General features: G+C 44.1%; 2 protein-coding genes across 6 annotated transcripts in view; one reads left to right on the top strand and one right to left on the bottom strand.

The window, feature by feature from the left end:
• Window positions 1-13,578, top strand: part of LOC116323724 (cell migration inducing hyaluronidase 1) — a 195,401-nt gene that overhangs the window by 53,375 nt on the left and 128,448 nt on the right. The gene's annotated exons all lie outside the window — the stretch shown is intronic.
• Window positions 10,660-12,667, bottom strand: LOC120443647 (uncharacterized protein KIAA0754-like). 2 transcript variants are annotated; one of them, XR_005615572.1, is made up of 2 exons: window positions 12,536-12,667; window positions 10,660-10,768 (listed from the first exon to the last, which is right to left on the bottom strand). XR_005615572.1 is itself a non-coding variant. In XM_039622803.1 (2 exons), exon 1 carries the CDS (start codon window positions 11,957-11,959, stop codon window positions 11,213-11,215), a length of 747 nt encoding a protein of 248 aa, XP_039478737.1. In that variant the 5' UTR covers window positions 11,960-12,155; the 3' UTR covers window positions 10,660-10,768; window positions 11,122-11,212. The 2 variants fall into 2 exon arrangements, 1 of the variants encoding a protein (XP_039478737.1); XM_039622803.1 differs by lacking the exon at window positions 12,536-12,667 and adding an exon at window positions 11,122-12,155.

The raw sequence follows: 13,578 nt of genomic DNA, 5'->3' as shown, positions 1-13,578 counted from the left end.
ACAGGTTGCACGACTGCATATTTAAAGACAGTCGGAACACAGCCAGATAACAGTGATGAGTTCATTAAAAATAAGATACAGGACCCGATTGTATTCAATGCATCCTTAATGATACGAGAAGGAATAATGTCATGCAGAGAATTTGAGCTTCTCTGGTTATTAATTATTTTGAGAATGACACAGGTTCAAACTGTTGAAAGACCGTTGAACATTCGGAAACTGGGGCTTGATTTACTACCAGAGAATGTGGGGCCCTTAACACTGAGATTTTATCTATAAAATAATTTAGAAATTTCTCGCAGAGGGCCGGGGAGGCACCCATCCAAACATCAGAGCAGGGGTTAACCACTGAGTTAAAGATTTTAAACAGAACTCGAGGACTATTAGTTGCAATAATGTTCGACAAAAAAGAAGTTTTTGCCATTTTGGCAGCCTTCTGAAATTTAGACCGGCTCATATGCAGGATGTCAAGGGACACCTGAAGTTGATCTTTTTTCCATCTCCTCTCAGCTTGACGACATTCACGCCTAAGAGCAAGGGTGGATTCATTTAGCCAGGGTTGGCGAGAGGTTTTACGGCGTTTAGTCTTTACTGGAGCCACAGTGTCCAAAATAGAAGAGCATGTAGAAATAAAAGAGTTGACTATGCCATCAACCGAGAGAGGTGCATTACTAATGTCATCGTAACAGGCAGAGAAAGGCCGCAGAGAAAAGGGCAACAGCCTCAGAATTAATCAGACGCGATAGGCTCAGTGGACCCTCAGAGTTCAGTTCCATATTGCATAACTGAACATCAAACATAACTGGGAAATGGTCCGAAATCCCAGCATCATTAATGTCCGTGATGCAAATATCCAGTCCATATGACAATACCAAGTCCAGCATATGCCCTTTAGTGTGGGTTGATTTTCTCACCCACTGAGTGATATTAAAAGAGTCAATAAGGGCAAGAAAGTCCTTAGCCAATAAGTCCGCCTCACAGCATATATGAATGTTACAATCACCACAAATAAGAACACGATCATAATTTAAAAAGATAAATCCTAAAAGATCAGCAAATTCACGGATAAATTCCTTGTTGCGCTTCGGAGGTCGATACACCATGGCTCAGAGAGTCCGGGGGGAGCCGGACAGCTCCAGTAGTTGTACTTCAAAGCTGGAATACGAGGCAGGAGGCAGTTGCCGCACTCGGAATTTACTTCTAAAAACCGAGGCTAGCCCTCCACCCCTGCCCACGGTCCTAGGAGAGTTAAAGAAAGCACAATCCAGAGGAAGAAGTTCCGAATAGGAAGAGGACTCACCGGGGCGAATCCAGGTCTCCGTTAGAAACAGGACGTCCAGCCTTGACGCTAGAAAAAAGTCGTTTACAACGAAGGATTTGTTCACCAGTGATCTAGTGTTTAGCAGAGCCATTCGGAGCGTAGCCACATTAACGCTACTAGGAGCGCGTCCCAGCCGGCGAAGATTGCTGTGATCCACACCTCCTCCAGAGACCCGCTTCCAGCTCCATACAGGTGGGCACTCAACTGGTAGGACCGAGTGGGCTTGCTGGCCAGCATAGCGAATCCATCGATGGCGACACAGTCTGAAAGTATACTGGGAGGGCTGCAAGATGTCTATGATGGAGCGGTGATTAACCACCCCATGTGATTTTAAATAGGCTTTAATATGAACGCGAAAACCACTCCGTTTACCCCGTTTCCTATGTCGTTTCTTGTGTGGTGGAAAAAAAGGCAGGTAGTATGTGCAGGCAGAAGTACCCGTTCGAGACTGGGAAAAATTCCCTAAGTTCCAATATAGATCCGGCTTTTGATGATTGAAGGGTCGAAGATTTAAAAGAGTTTGTCGATCATAGGCAATTAGAGCAGTAACATCTGGAAAGCATATAGAAAATAGTAAGGCAAAGAGTAAACAACACTCAGGAAGACGGATCCAGAGACGGCTCGCCGTACACACTGGCGCCATCTTGGACTTGGATCAAACTGTGTGAGAGACTTTCTCCTTAATGGCAAAAAGTGATTAAAACAAGTGTCTTATATATTTATTTATCGCATCAGCAATGACCTGCTGGTCACGTGCAATGCCAGCCAGGACTGATAACTGCAACTGCTAGTCTGGTTGCATATAAGCCATTTCTCTGATTTCCCAGTCAGCCAAACGTCCTGTCATATTAGACTGGCTGTCTTAATTAGATTAGGTTTAGTTTCTGTGCCACCTCCAACCACAGCATTGTGTTTCATTCTAAACTGAAAACATTACTTAATGCTGACAGCAGAGTAACTGAAAGTAGGGAGGCAGAACTAAACATAGTGTAGGTTTCACAAACAAGAAGAAATATTAATGAGAGCTGGAATTGATTTCATGAATGTTTTCAAAGGAAATAGAATCTTTGTTTCTCATGTTGCTCTTTCTGACTTTTCAAAATAAAACAGGAAAATGATGGATAATGCAATAAAACATGCAGATATAAAAACAAAAAGCACAAAGAAGCCCAAGTGTTTCATGGTAAGAAAAGCAAAACCTGCACAGGTGCGTAGAATGCCTGGCAGTATACACCACTTCACTGTACCAGGCTGAAAATACAGGCTCCAAAGTATACAAACAGAAATGATTAGAATTAAGCCATGTGCAACAGAAGTCACTTAGCCTCTCACTACCGAAACAAAGTGATTGCTTATCTTATCTCCAGTAAAGAATAAATGGTAATATAAAACTACCTGTGAGCACCAGAGGTCTCTCAGCTTTGTATCTGCACTCCATGTGATAAAGAAATGCCTGAACAAGTAAGAAAGATATCAATTCTTTGTAGAAATAATGCTCAGTACTGGTAAATCACATCCGGCATAAGAAAAACAGTAAAAGTGTGACAACCCTAAGTCAGATTCTGAACTTTCTACTTCACAGAATTTTTTTTAATAATTGTTTTAAAATCCATGATTTTAGTCACGAACAGTTTGTTTTGCCTAGGGGCTTTTTAAAAACTGTGTGCAGGTTACCAAGGATAAGGTGTTGAAACTTTTCAGAGGTCTGAAGGACAGGAAAGGTTCTGGCCCTGATGTTACTGGAAGGCAAATCCTTAGTGTGCTTAACAGTTAGCAGATATAATATTTTCTTTGTTGTCATGTGGGATGCTGCTCATGTTGTCACAACAGGATTCCTTGTATTTGGAAAAAGTCCATTATTGTGCAGTTGACAAAAAAACCCCAAAGTCACTCATTGGCCACAGCCCTTTGGCTCTGATGAAATCACTGAGAAGTGATGGCAAATGCCTAAAGATTAAAGATTAAATAAGGGTGTTTAGGGTTATGTTGATCTTGGTCTAGGCCTAGGCATTCCAGGATCCACGTGTAGGGCATCAAGTCATAGGCCTTCTTGTAATCAATCCAGGGAGTGCAGGTTCCTCAGCCTAGTCTTGCAGTCTCAGCTGACTGCTCGGTCTACCAGTAGCTGGTGTTTTGCACCTCTGGTATTCTTGCCAATTCCTTTCTGTGCTCCGCTCATGTATTGAGAGGAACAGCCAACCCGATCTGAAAAGATGAGCTGAGTTGGCAACTGTAGGAACATCATATGTTGCTAGTTTGCTTTACGATAACAAACATAACCCAAGGTTCCCATTTGAAACCATCAGCAGACTCCCTGATCCTCCTCAATCTGCTTTCCCTCCCATGTCCTCTAATTACTCCAAAAACATTTCTGATTTCTTCACTGGAAAGATAAACAGCATCAGATCACAGTTCAAGTCTGTACTTCTTCAACAAGTGTCTCACCTAGTTCTGTTGTCCAAGTTCAAACTAATTTCATCAAAGCTTTTTGACAGTCTCATACATGCACACTTAATCCTGCCCAGTGGACATAATCCCTCCTAAATTCATTAAAGTCATCTCCCCCCAGCTTCTCTCTATTATAAATCAGTCCCTTCCATTCAAGATTACTGTAAAGCAGCCAGTGTCTGTCCTCTGCTGAACCCGCTGCTCCACCCTTGCCCTGCAGCTGAGCAGCAAACCACACCCTGCTACACAATGGTTACGCTAACAAGAAATGTTTAAGTTCAAGTACTGATTGGACATTATTCTATAGCACTGAATATGTATTAATTAATACTATTTCACATAACGCCATATTTATCATATTACTCATGTTGTGAAGACCAATATCTGCTTGCACAGATCACATTGTAGGCATGGGTATTCCTTATATGGGGAAATAAGTTCTTATAATATAAATCATTATATTTTAATGTGTAGACCCTTTAGTATTTAGTGATGATTGGTTTGTGGTGACAGGAAATTACTGTCAGTCAGTGTAAGGTCCTGAAGTTAAGGATAACTGTGTGCGTGTTTGTTTGCACTGTACATTTAATATGCGACTTATTTTCCTGCAAACGAATTCAGTCTTAACTCACTCACACACACACCAATACCTGCTCCACCCCCTCATGCCTGTTAGAATGTGTGTTGAGGCAGGTCTGTTATCAAAACTGGCTGACTGCTGAGTGAATCATATTACCCATTGTCACTGCAGACCTCAGGATGTTGCTAATGATATACATATTTTTAGCACCGAGTTAGGCTCTCCATGTGCCCCAAGCGAAATATGATCCATTCGTCCCCACAAATATGTTAATGTCTGCAGTTTACAGTAACCAGATTTATGGTTTCTCATATAAAAAAGTAGGGAGAAAAAGCTAACATTTCCTTTTAGATTTTCACTCCAGGAAATGCATTGTTACACTATATTACCAAACGTATTCAATTACCCATGCAGGTCAATGAATTCAGCTGCTCCAACTTCCATGGTCACTGGTGTATAAAGTCAAGCACCTAGGCATGCAGACTGCTTCTACGCATATTAGTGAAAGAATGGATGACTCCCAGAAGTTCAGTGAATTCCAGCGTGGTACCATGATAGGATGGCACCTGTAAAACAAGTCTAGTCATTAACTTTATTTCCTACTAAATATTTCACATTCAACTGTTTTTCAACCTTTAGTGGTATTGTAACAAAGTGGAAGTGATTGGTAACAGCAGCAATTTAGCCACAAAGTGGTAGGCCACAACAACAATCTGGATGCTGGGTATCGAAGATTCCATAGTTCCCTCATCCTATTCATGTAACCCTGTCTGCTGGGGTTACTTGCGTAGTAGCATTCCAACATCCTATTTTTATTTCTTCCCACTTGTGCCTTCTTGTTCCAGTAGCTTACATATACACCATATAAACACAGTATATTTTGTTAACTGTGTGTCAACAATCAGGTACATACATTCTTGAATTTGCATTGTGACAAAGTGGGTGACAACACCATTTGCCCAGGCTTGCTTTTTTTAGTTACCATTGTTGTTTTGATTTACATTTACTATACCAGGTTTGTTTATGTTTTGCACTTTTACAGATTACCTAATATAACATCTTGGTTTAAATTAACTTGGACAAGTTGGTTAAGTTAACATTTTATTTATTTCAACTGTTAGTTTGTCCACTTTACTTTGTTTGAGCTCCCCTTACTTACCTGTGTTCCAGGACCAAAAGGAGGACGTGCTACCTCACTTCCTGTATTTATAGCTTCCTGTTTAGTGCTGATGTCACAGGAAGGTACCACGTGAAGATCGGGGAGAAAACTGTTGTAATTTAATAAAATCAATTTTAGGGGTTTGTTTGCTTGGGAGTTATATGTATTGTTGTAAAATGTAATGGCTACACCTTTGAATTGTGTTTTATTGCTGGTAAAGAGTAGCATCATAAGTGTTGGATTGTGATTGTAATGTTTAGTAACACACATTGAATGGAATATTCCATAGGAGAACATTGTGGGCGTTTCTCAATATGCGTACTTGTGCGTACTTGCGTTCTCGTGTACTCGTGATACGTCATCAGTCGGAGACCAAGTACTGTTCCAATTCGAAGTATGCATCAAGCCGAGAACGCGAAAAAGTCCCGGATGTGTTCTCGATCCGCCCGTTTTATCGAGCATGCATTGGTGTGGACTTGGGACAGCTAAATATCCCAGAATGCATTTCGTCCAAAACTCAACAGCGGACTCCCGGCACATCGTTTTCAACCCCCCCCCCGCTCGCGGTCTTCTCACTACTCAGGTTAAAGAAACTCCAGCAGCTGTCTATAGTATTGAGTGTCCACTAGAATAGAAATAAAAGCGTTCTAACATCTCACCTGCTTGTTTTTATTAAGGTATGTACACGTATGTACATGTACACTATTTTTATTAATAGAGGTTTCACTACTGAGGTTAAAAATGATATATAAGTCACTTAGATCACTTCTAAATGTTAATGTTTGGTTTATTTCAGTATTTTATTTGTTCCTGAGTAAACCGGTTTGGCTGTGATTACAGTTAAGCTTCATAACATGTTACTCACAGTTAAATTAGGAGGGGCGGCAGTAAAACTCGGACCTGTGACATCATCACGCACGCAGGTGTTCCAATTGTACATATCGCGAGTCCGTGCTCGCGTTCTCGGCGGGTACGTACTCCCGTGCGTTCTCGGCGAGTACGTACTCACCGAGAACGCGAGTACGTACTCGCGTACTTGGGCATTGATAAACGGCCTGTGTTTTGGTAGCTTTGGATAGAGTATTTAAGCAGAAGAACTCAGGTGTTTGAGAGAGGAGGACTAGGTTAGTGTAGCTGAGTGCATGTGGCATTCATTTTGGTTGGTTTAAGTTCAGTTATGTTTATTTGTACCAAGTTAACGTTGGAGTTATTAAGCTTTTTTTAATTTTTGTAAATAATTTTGGTCAGAATGATGATAAATAAATCACCTGCTACACTGAACAGCATCTGTCTCCTGCCCTTCTTTGGCCAATTTGTCATGCATGGAAATAAAAACCTCAGATTGTTTATAAGGAATCATAATAATTGCAGAGTGACAGAGCGTCTCCCTGTAACCATGGTTACTCATTCTTGTGAACAAATGTATGCTCACAGTTTGAGAGGAGAAAAGGAGAGCGGCCGTGCTGTTGTTCAAGCTTGACATGACTCTGAGCAGGATGCATGATTTTAGAGTTACATTATGATCGATTTGTGGGTATTTCTCATTGTCCCCCTGATGGTAATAACTTGTGATGCTAAGGAAAAATAAAATGACTCTAAAAATGAAAAATATTTACATATATTTTTCATGGAATTTTGAAAATGTTCCCAGCATTCAGGCCTAGCATACATTTCTGAATGTGCATCAGAAAATTGAAATCTATGAAAAACATATTAAATGCAAGGCTTTAAAAATGTTGGATGCCTATATGTCTTCCTAATTTTTGCTCTATTGCCTGACTCATAACTGTCAAGTTTTGTTTTTTAGATTATTTTTCTTCACCTTACAAGAATTTCCACATAACTCTGTGTACATATCCAGGCCAGCCACAGATCCATTCCTTCATGTGAAAACACCTGTGATCTGTGTTTGCAAAACTTCTCTTTCTGACCTGGATGACTGAGAACCTTCACAGACGATAACTCCTCTTTCTGTTTTTTCAAGTCTGGAATTTCCTCACACACATTGTGATGAAACCCTGCAGGACAACCAGAGACGTGGCACTCAGAAAATCCTGAATTGTAATCTATTGGAGAATTCCACAAAAATAAAGATGGTGGTAGATATACTGGACAAAGTCCATATATTTTTAAGATTTTTCTTTTCTTTTTCTTTATTTAAAAGAGTTGGTGATGCTACATTTATTGTAATTTAAAAATTGTTTTAAAACAACTCCTAAATAACTAAACCAGATATGCTTCAAAATGCCTGCCAAGTGTGGCTGGTTGAAAAGAATTATGGATCCTGCTCATGTTCGTCAAATTTAATAATTATCTGCCACTGATACCTGTTGTGATGCATCTTTTTGCCCTTATTTTGACTCTCCCTTGATGAGCACATGAATAAGAACGTTTTGTTAATATTCTGAAGTTATATAACTACCCATCTGTCTTCCTTATCAGACAGCAATAGAGAGAGGTTGCATAGAAAATATTTGTTTGCTTAAAAACTCTCCAGCATCAGGGCACATTTTCTATTCTTTCAATAGACTGTTTAATGACAGGCTCTTTTCCCTTGTGGCTTTCCTCCTTTATGTTCATGTCTTCAGCACAAAAGGCTGTAAGTGATGAGTGTGTGAGTCACTTTCTCTCAGCCAACACAAAGCTGTGCAATAATAAGGCCTTTGCAAAGGCTGACTGCTGTTTGGAGAGGAATACAACAGCAGGAGTCAACCCTGGAGAAACAATACCACTGCATTTAAAACCACCGTCATTTTCGTCACCTCCATATTGCTGCCTTTCGTTTCCTGTTTTCTTTTTTTTGTTCTACAAGCAGTATCATGATCTGAATCCATTTCCACTTGAGCCTTTATTCTTTTAAAACAGTTTTGCTCAGCTAGAATATGGATGTCATCCGAATAGGAGGTCAACTGTAATTACTAACCTTTTAAAAGCTGAGCAGCGCATGAGCAAATAGCTTTCCCACTTAGCTGTATGTCACAATTCACGACAATATGCTTTAACCCAGCGGTCCCCAACCTTCTTTGCGCCACGGACCGGTTTATGCCCGACAATATTTTCACAGACCGGCCTTTAAGGTGTCGCGGATAAATACAACAAAATAAAACTAGTACCGGTACCGAAAAAAAGAAGATTTATTCATAACACACGTGAAAAGACCCAGGAAAACCGAGTTAACGATAAAAACGATAACAAAATAACGCTGAAAACCGATAAAAACCCTGAAAACAATACATTTCACACCCGAGCCTCAATTCTCGCGGCCCGGTACCAAACGACTCACGGACCGGTACCGGTCCGAGGCCCGGGGGTTGGGGACCGCTGCTTTAACCCTTTCACGCATAGGGGTCACTACAGTGGACAGCTATTCAAAAGCTGTTTTCTTGTATTTGTGTCAGTGTTGATGGTATACTTGTACATAAAACACTACACTGGGCACTGATGTGTCACTCCATACCATGCCACCCACTGGTCAGCCAGTGGACATGTGTAAGTGAACAAAATGAAGTTCAAAAATCTTTTTTTTAATACTTGAGAAAAAAATCCCATTTGAGGTTGTCATAATTTATGCATGAAAGGGTTAATAGTGTCACTAAAGCTGCTCTGAGAACAAGAGAAACAATTATTTATGATTATTTTTGATTATTATATATTAGCACGGTCAGATCATTTACTGCCATGGTCTTTTTCCATTCCTGTGCTAAAATCACAAAACTTTATCTCATTACCAAACCCTCTCCCCCTGCAGTCTTTTGTCAACTGTCCGTGAACACATAATAGGGGTGAGTAGGGATGAAGGGTGTGTTGCAGGTACAAGGGAAATGGGGTATAACATTATTTTCGTATTCCTGAGCAAGTAACTTTAAGCTCTCAGGTGGAAGCAGTGGCAGATATATGAAAAATTAGCTCTGTACAGTATTGTTAATAAGTCTTTCTGTCAGATTTACTGTATTTTTCGGACCATAAGGCGCATTAAGTGAAACAAAACAGTCAGATAAGTCAAACTTTACTCAATTCATTCTTCTTGCTTCCTCCACTTCCGTACCATTGATTCATTAATGCTGAATTCTCTCGCAGCTGCTCTATTCCCATATTGTTGCAGTATATTAATGACTAACCTGGTATTGTGGATGGATTATCTCAGTTGTTCTCCTGACGGAAGTTTGGTCCGTTTACAGCATCCTGCCATGCGATTGCATTTGTCCCTAACCATCAGGAACCCTCACGTTAACTTTTATCGAGTGGAAAAAAGTTAGCGTTCATCCTCCAGCTTCTCTGTGTTTATGTTATGCTAACATAGCTGTGTCGCTAGCGATCACGTAGCACATCATTATATACCAGCTAGCCCAACTTCAGTAACCCTACAAACGTCACTGCTGTTTAGTTTTCTGTCTTCATTTATGTTGGAAGTGATAGCAGAGCTGTACGTTTGAATTTTTTCAGAAATCTCTCAGTCAGAACATGCTATATCATGTTTAGTTGGAAACTAGCGAGCTAACTTCCTGCTAACTTCTAACTCCATTAAATTTAATAAATTCTGTTTTCATGGATGCCTGGATGTTAAACTTAATTGTTACAGCTGGTAAAGCAGCAACTCTGATCATTTTATTAAAGATGAAAGAATTTAGATAGTTTTTAACTCTCAGTCATGCCGCAGTTTTTGTTTGACTTTGGGACCTGAAGGAGACAGAGTTTGGGACCCAGATTACTCCGCGAGGCTCCTGACTATGGTAGCCATAATGCTCCAACAATCCATCAAGCGGTGCGGCTTCGTAGCTTACCAAAGTCGTACTAAAACATTTTTTGATAGATTTTTGAGCACCATGTATCACATAAAATCAGTTCGAGGTCAGTAAGCACAACCAGAATTCATACAGCTGGTGCACCAGATTGTAAGGTGCACTGTTTTAAGTGTGCCTTATAGTGCAGAAAATACGATAATTGTTAATTAAATGAAAGTGTCAGAACACTGTTCTAAGTTGTTCTTTGTAGACCCTTGGGTATAAATGACAATAGTGTATAGCTGTCACGGTTTGCCCTGGCAAACCGTGGGGATGTGGGGAAAGGAGGACCCAGAACGCAGGACTCTTCACTGCAAGCGGTGTGTTTATTTACAGTGCGAAAAAAGGCAATAAATCCCCGTGCTCTCCCTTTACTCCCGTGTCGTGTCTTCTTCCAAAAAAGTCCCCGTTAAGTGCTCTCTGCTTCTGTGTCTTCTGCACTCCCCGTGCTTACTGCTCTCTCTCATCCCACACTCCTCCTGAGGGAAACAATTGAGGGAGCCGTTAAAACACTTGATCCCAGCAGGCATACACTCACTGACTTTTCAACTGAACTAGAAAACTGACGTGAAGTCTAACGCAATAATCGGGACCAAACACCAAATGACCAGCCCGTCAAGTTAAAAAGTCCCAGAGGCTCAACCGCGACTCCAGCGGAGGCAACAAAACAGTTTAATAACCCCCCTAGTTACTGTGGTAGAAGCAAAACAGTTCAGGCGGCCGACCCGGTGGCCGGCAACGCAGGCGAGAACAGTCAGGCATACTGTTCGACAGCAGCAGTAACACAGTTTAGGTGACCTGAGACTATAACCAAAGAGTTCAGGCGGCCTACCTTGGGTCCAGTGGTGGCAGCGCTGCAGCTCCGGCGGGCGGCCACGGATCCGGCAGCAGCACCGAAATAGTTCCAGGGGTCTGCCACGAATCTAGTGGCAGTGTAGCATGGCACACGATCCATGATGTGCTGGACGTGCAGGACGCGGACGTGGCGGCCGTGCTGGACGTGGGCGCGCTGGACGTAGACGTGGCGGCCGTGCCGGACGTGGTCGGCGTGCAGGTCCCTCTGGCTCACTGACCTCCTCCCCAGGCAACACGGGCCCCTCTGGCACGCTGAGCTCCCCCGGCTCTCTGACCTCCTCCTCGGACAGCATGGGCTCCTCTGGCACGCTGAGCTCCCCCGGCTCGCTGACCTCCTCGGGCAGCACGGGCTCCTCTGGCACGCTGAGCTCCCCCGGCTCGCTGACCTCCTCCACAGGCAGCACGGGCCCCTCTGGCACGCTGACCTCCTCCTCGGGCAGCACGGGCCCCTCCGGCACGCTGAGCTCCTCCGCGGGCATCGCGGGCTCCTCCGGCTCGCTGAGCTCCTCCGCGGGGATCGCGAGCTCCTCCGGCTCGCTGAGCTCCTTCAGCTCGCTGAGGTCCTCCGCGGGCAGCGCGGGCTCCTTCGGCTCGCTGAGCTCCTCCAGCTCGCTGAGCTCCTCCTCGGGCTCGTCCGGCTGCGTAACAACCGCAGACATTCGAGCCGATGGTGACGATGGAGTGGCAGCTGCAGGTGGTGGAGGTGATGATGGTGTGGCAGCTACTTGCGGTAGATTGGGCAGTGACGCAGTAGCAAAAGGCAGGTGAAATGACAGTGGTGTGGGTACAGCAGACAGATGAGAAGATAGCAGCATTGCAGATGCAGATGGTGAAACAGATGACAGCTGAAGCGGCCCCTCGGACCCTTCAGCTGCAACTGATGAGGGACCGGCAGGTGTAGAGACCTCCTGCCGAGGTGAAGCTGGTTGCGACTGCACAGGGCTCACAGCCGGCTCGTGATGCTGCGGCTAGGGCTGTGCGGGGCAGACAGTTTGTTCCAGCCCAGGTAAACAGTCCTCTATAGGCAGACTGAGCTCCTCTGAGCATCCAGCAGAGGACGGAAGCGGCTGGGGTGCCGGTTGAGCTACCAGCTGAGATGCTGATTGGACTACAGCGGCTGGCCGAGTGACTAGCTGGGCAGCTGACCGAGCTACAAGCTGGGCAGCTGACGGGGCTACAAGCTGGGCAGCTGACTGGGCTACAAGCTGGGCAGCTGACTGGGCTACAAGCTGGGCAGCTGACCAGGCTACAAGCTGGGCAGCTGACCGGGCTACAGGCTGTGCTACGGCTACAGGCTGTGCTGTCGGCTGGGCTACAGTGTTAGCACTCACACAGTCCGTGGTCGAATACAGAGATGAGTTGTGTAAAGAAAAATTGTCTATATTACTCACCACAGCCGGCTGTTGGAAAGTCTGGGAATCCGGCTGCGGTGAGGCGCGCCGGCGGCACGAGCGTCGCTTCTTAGACGATGCCGGGGCCGGCGTGTCAGGCTGAGGATCCACCAGGTGGCCAGGCTGGAGAGCAGCCTGAGAATGAGAGTGGAGGTGGAGCGTGTTAACTAGAAAGTCCGCGACGATTGGGTAGAGTGTATCCAATACCCAGGGGAAACAAGACAGCGTCTCTTTCAGCCGCTTTTCCACAGCGCGACGAAATTCCTCCCCGTGCACCTCCAGCCATAGGTTGCAGAGTCTTGCCTGTTACTTTCCTCCTAAACCTCTCCTCTGAGTCCGCTGGGCCCATGTTGTGGCTTATGTTGTGGGATTATTCTGTATTCTGTGGGGATGTGGGGAAAGGAGGACCCAGAACGCAGGACTCTTCACTGCAAGTGGTGCGTTTATTTACAGTGCGAAAAAAGGCAATAAATCCCCGTGCTCTCCCTTTACTCCCGTGTCGTGTCTTCTTCCAAAAAAGTCCCCGTTAAGTGCTCTCTGCTTCTGTGTCTTCTGCACTCCCCGTGCTTACTGCTCTCTCTCGTCCCACACTCCTCCTGAGGGAAACAATAGAGGGAGCCGTTAAAACACTTGATCCCAGCAGGCATACACTCACTGACTTTTCAACTAAACTATAAGACTGACGTGAAGTCTAACGCAATAATCCCGCGTCAGTGGAAGCTCCATCGCTCTCCTAAATAGCTCCCCCGACGAGCCCTGATCAGCAGCAGGTGTGTTTCAAGGACTTGAGGTGTGGCCAGTCCTCTAGCAGGGCCACACCCACCAGGCCTGAAGGTGCCTGTAACTTGGCCACAGAAAACAGCTGCACACACACACCTGCCTACATACAAATGAGGACACAGAACAGTAGCAGTGCAGAAGACACACACATCAAATAGTGATAATAATGATAATAATAATAATAGTCCACACTGCTCACGGACCCCTAGTCCCCGGAGCCGGGTCCATGACAATAGTGTGTTCTGTACAATATTGTTTGCTAA

The sequence above is a fragment of the Oreochromis aureus genome, linkage group 1 (assembly GCF_013358895.1).
Source record: "Oreochromis aureus strain Israel breed Guangdong linkage group 1, ZZ_aureus, whole genome shotgun sequence".
NCBI classification, from domain to species: Eukaryota; Metazoa; Chordata; class Actinopteri; order Cichliformes; family Cichlidae; genus Oreochromis; species Oreochromis aureus.
Note: the sequence above shows the minus strand (reverse complement) of the source record. Positions and strands in the feature narration are given on the sequence as shown.

What these genes read in the sequence shown, in the direction of transcription:
- LOC120443647 (XM_039622803.1), bottom strand. Translation starts at nt 11,959, where the DNA reads ATGCTGCTATCTTCTCATCTGTCTGCTGTACCCACACCACTGTCATTT.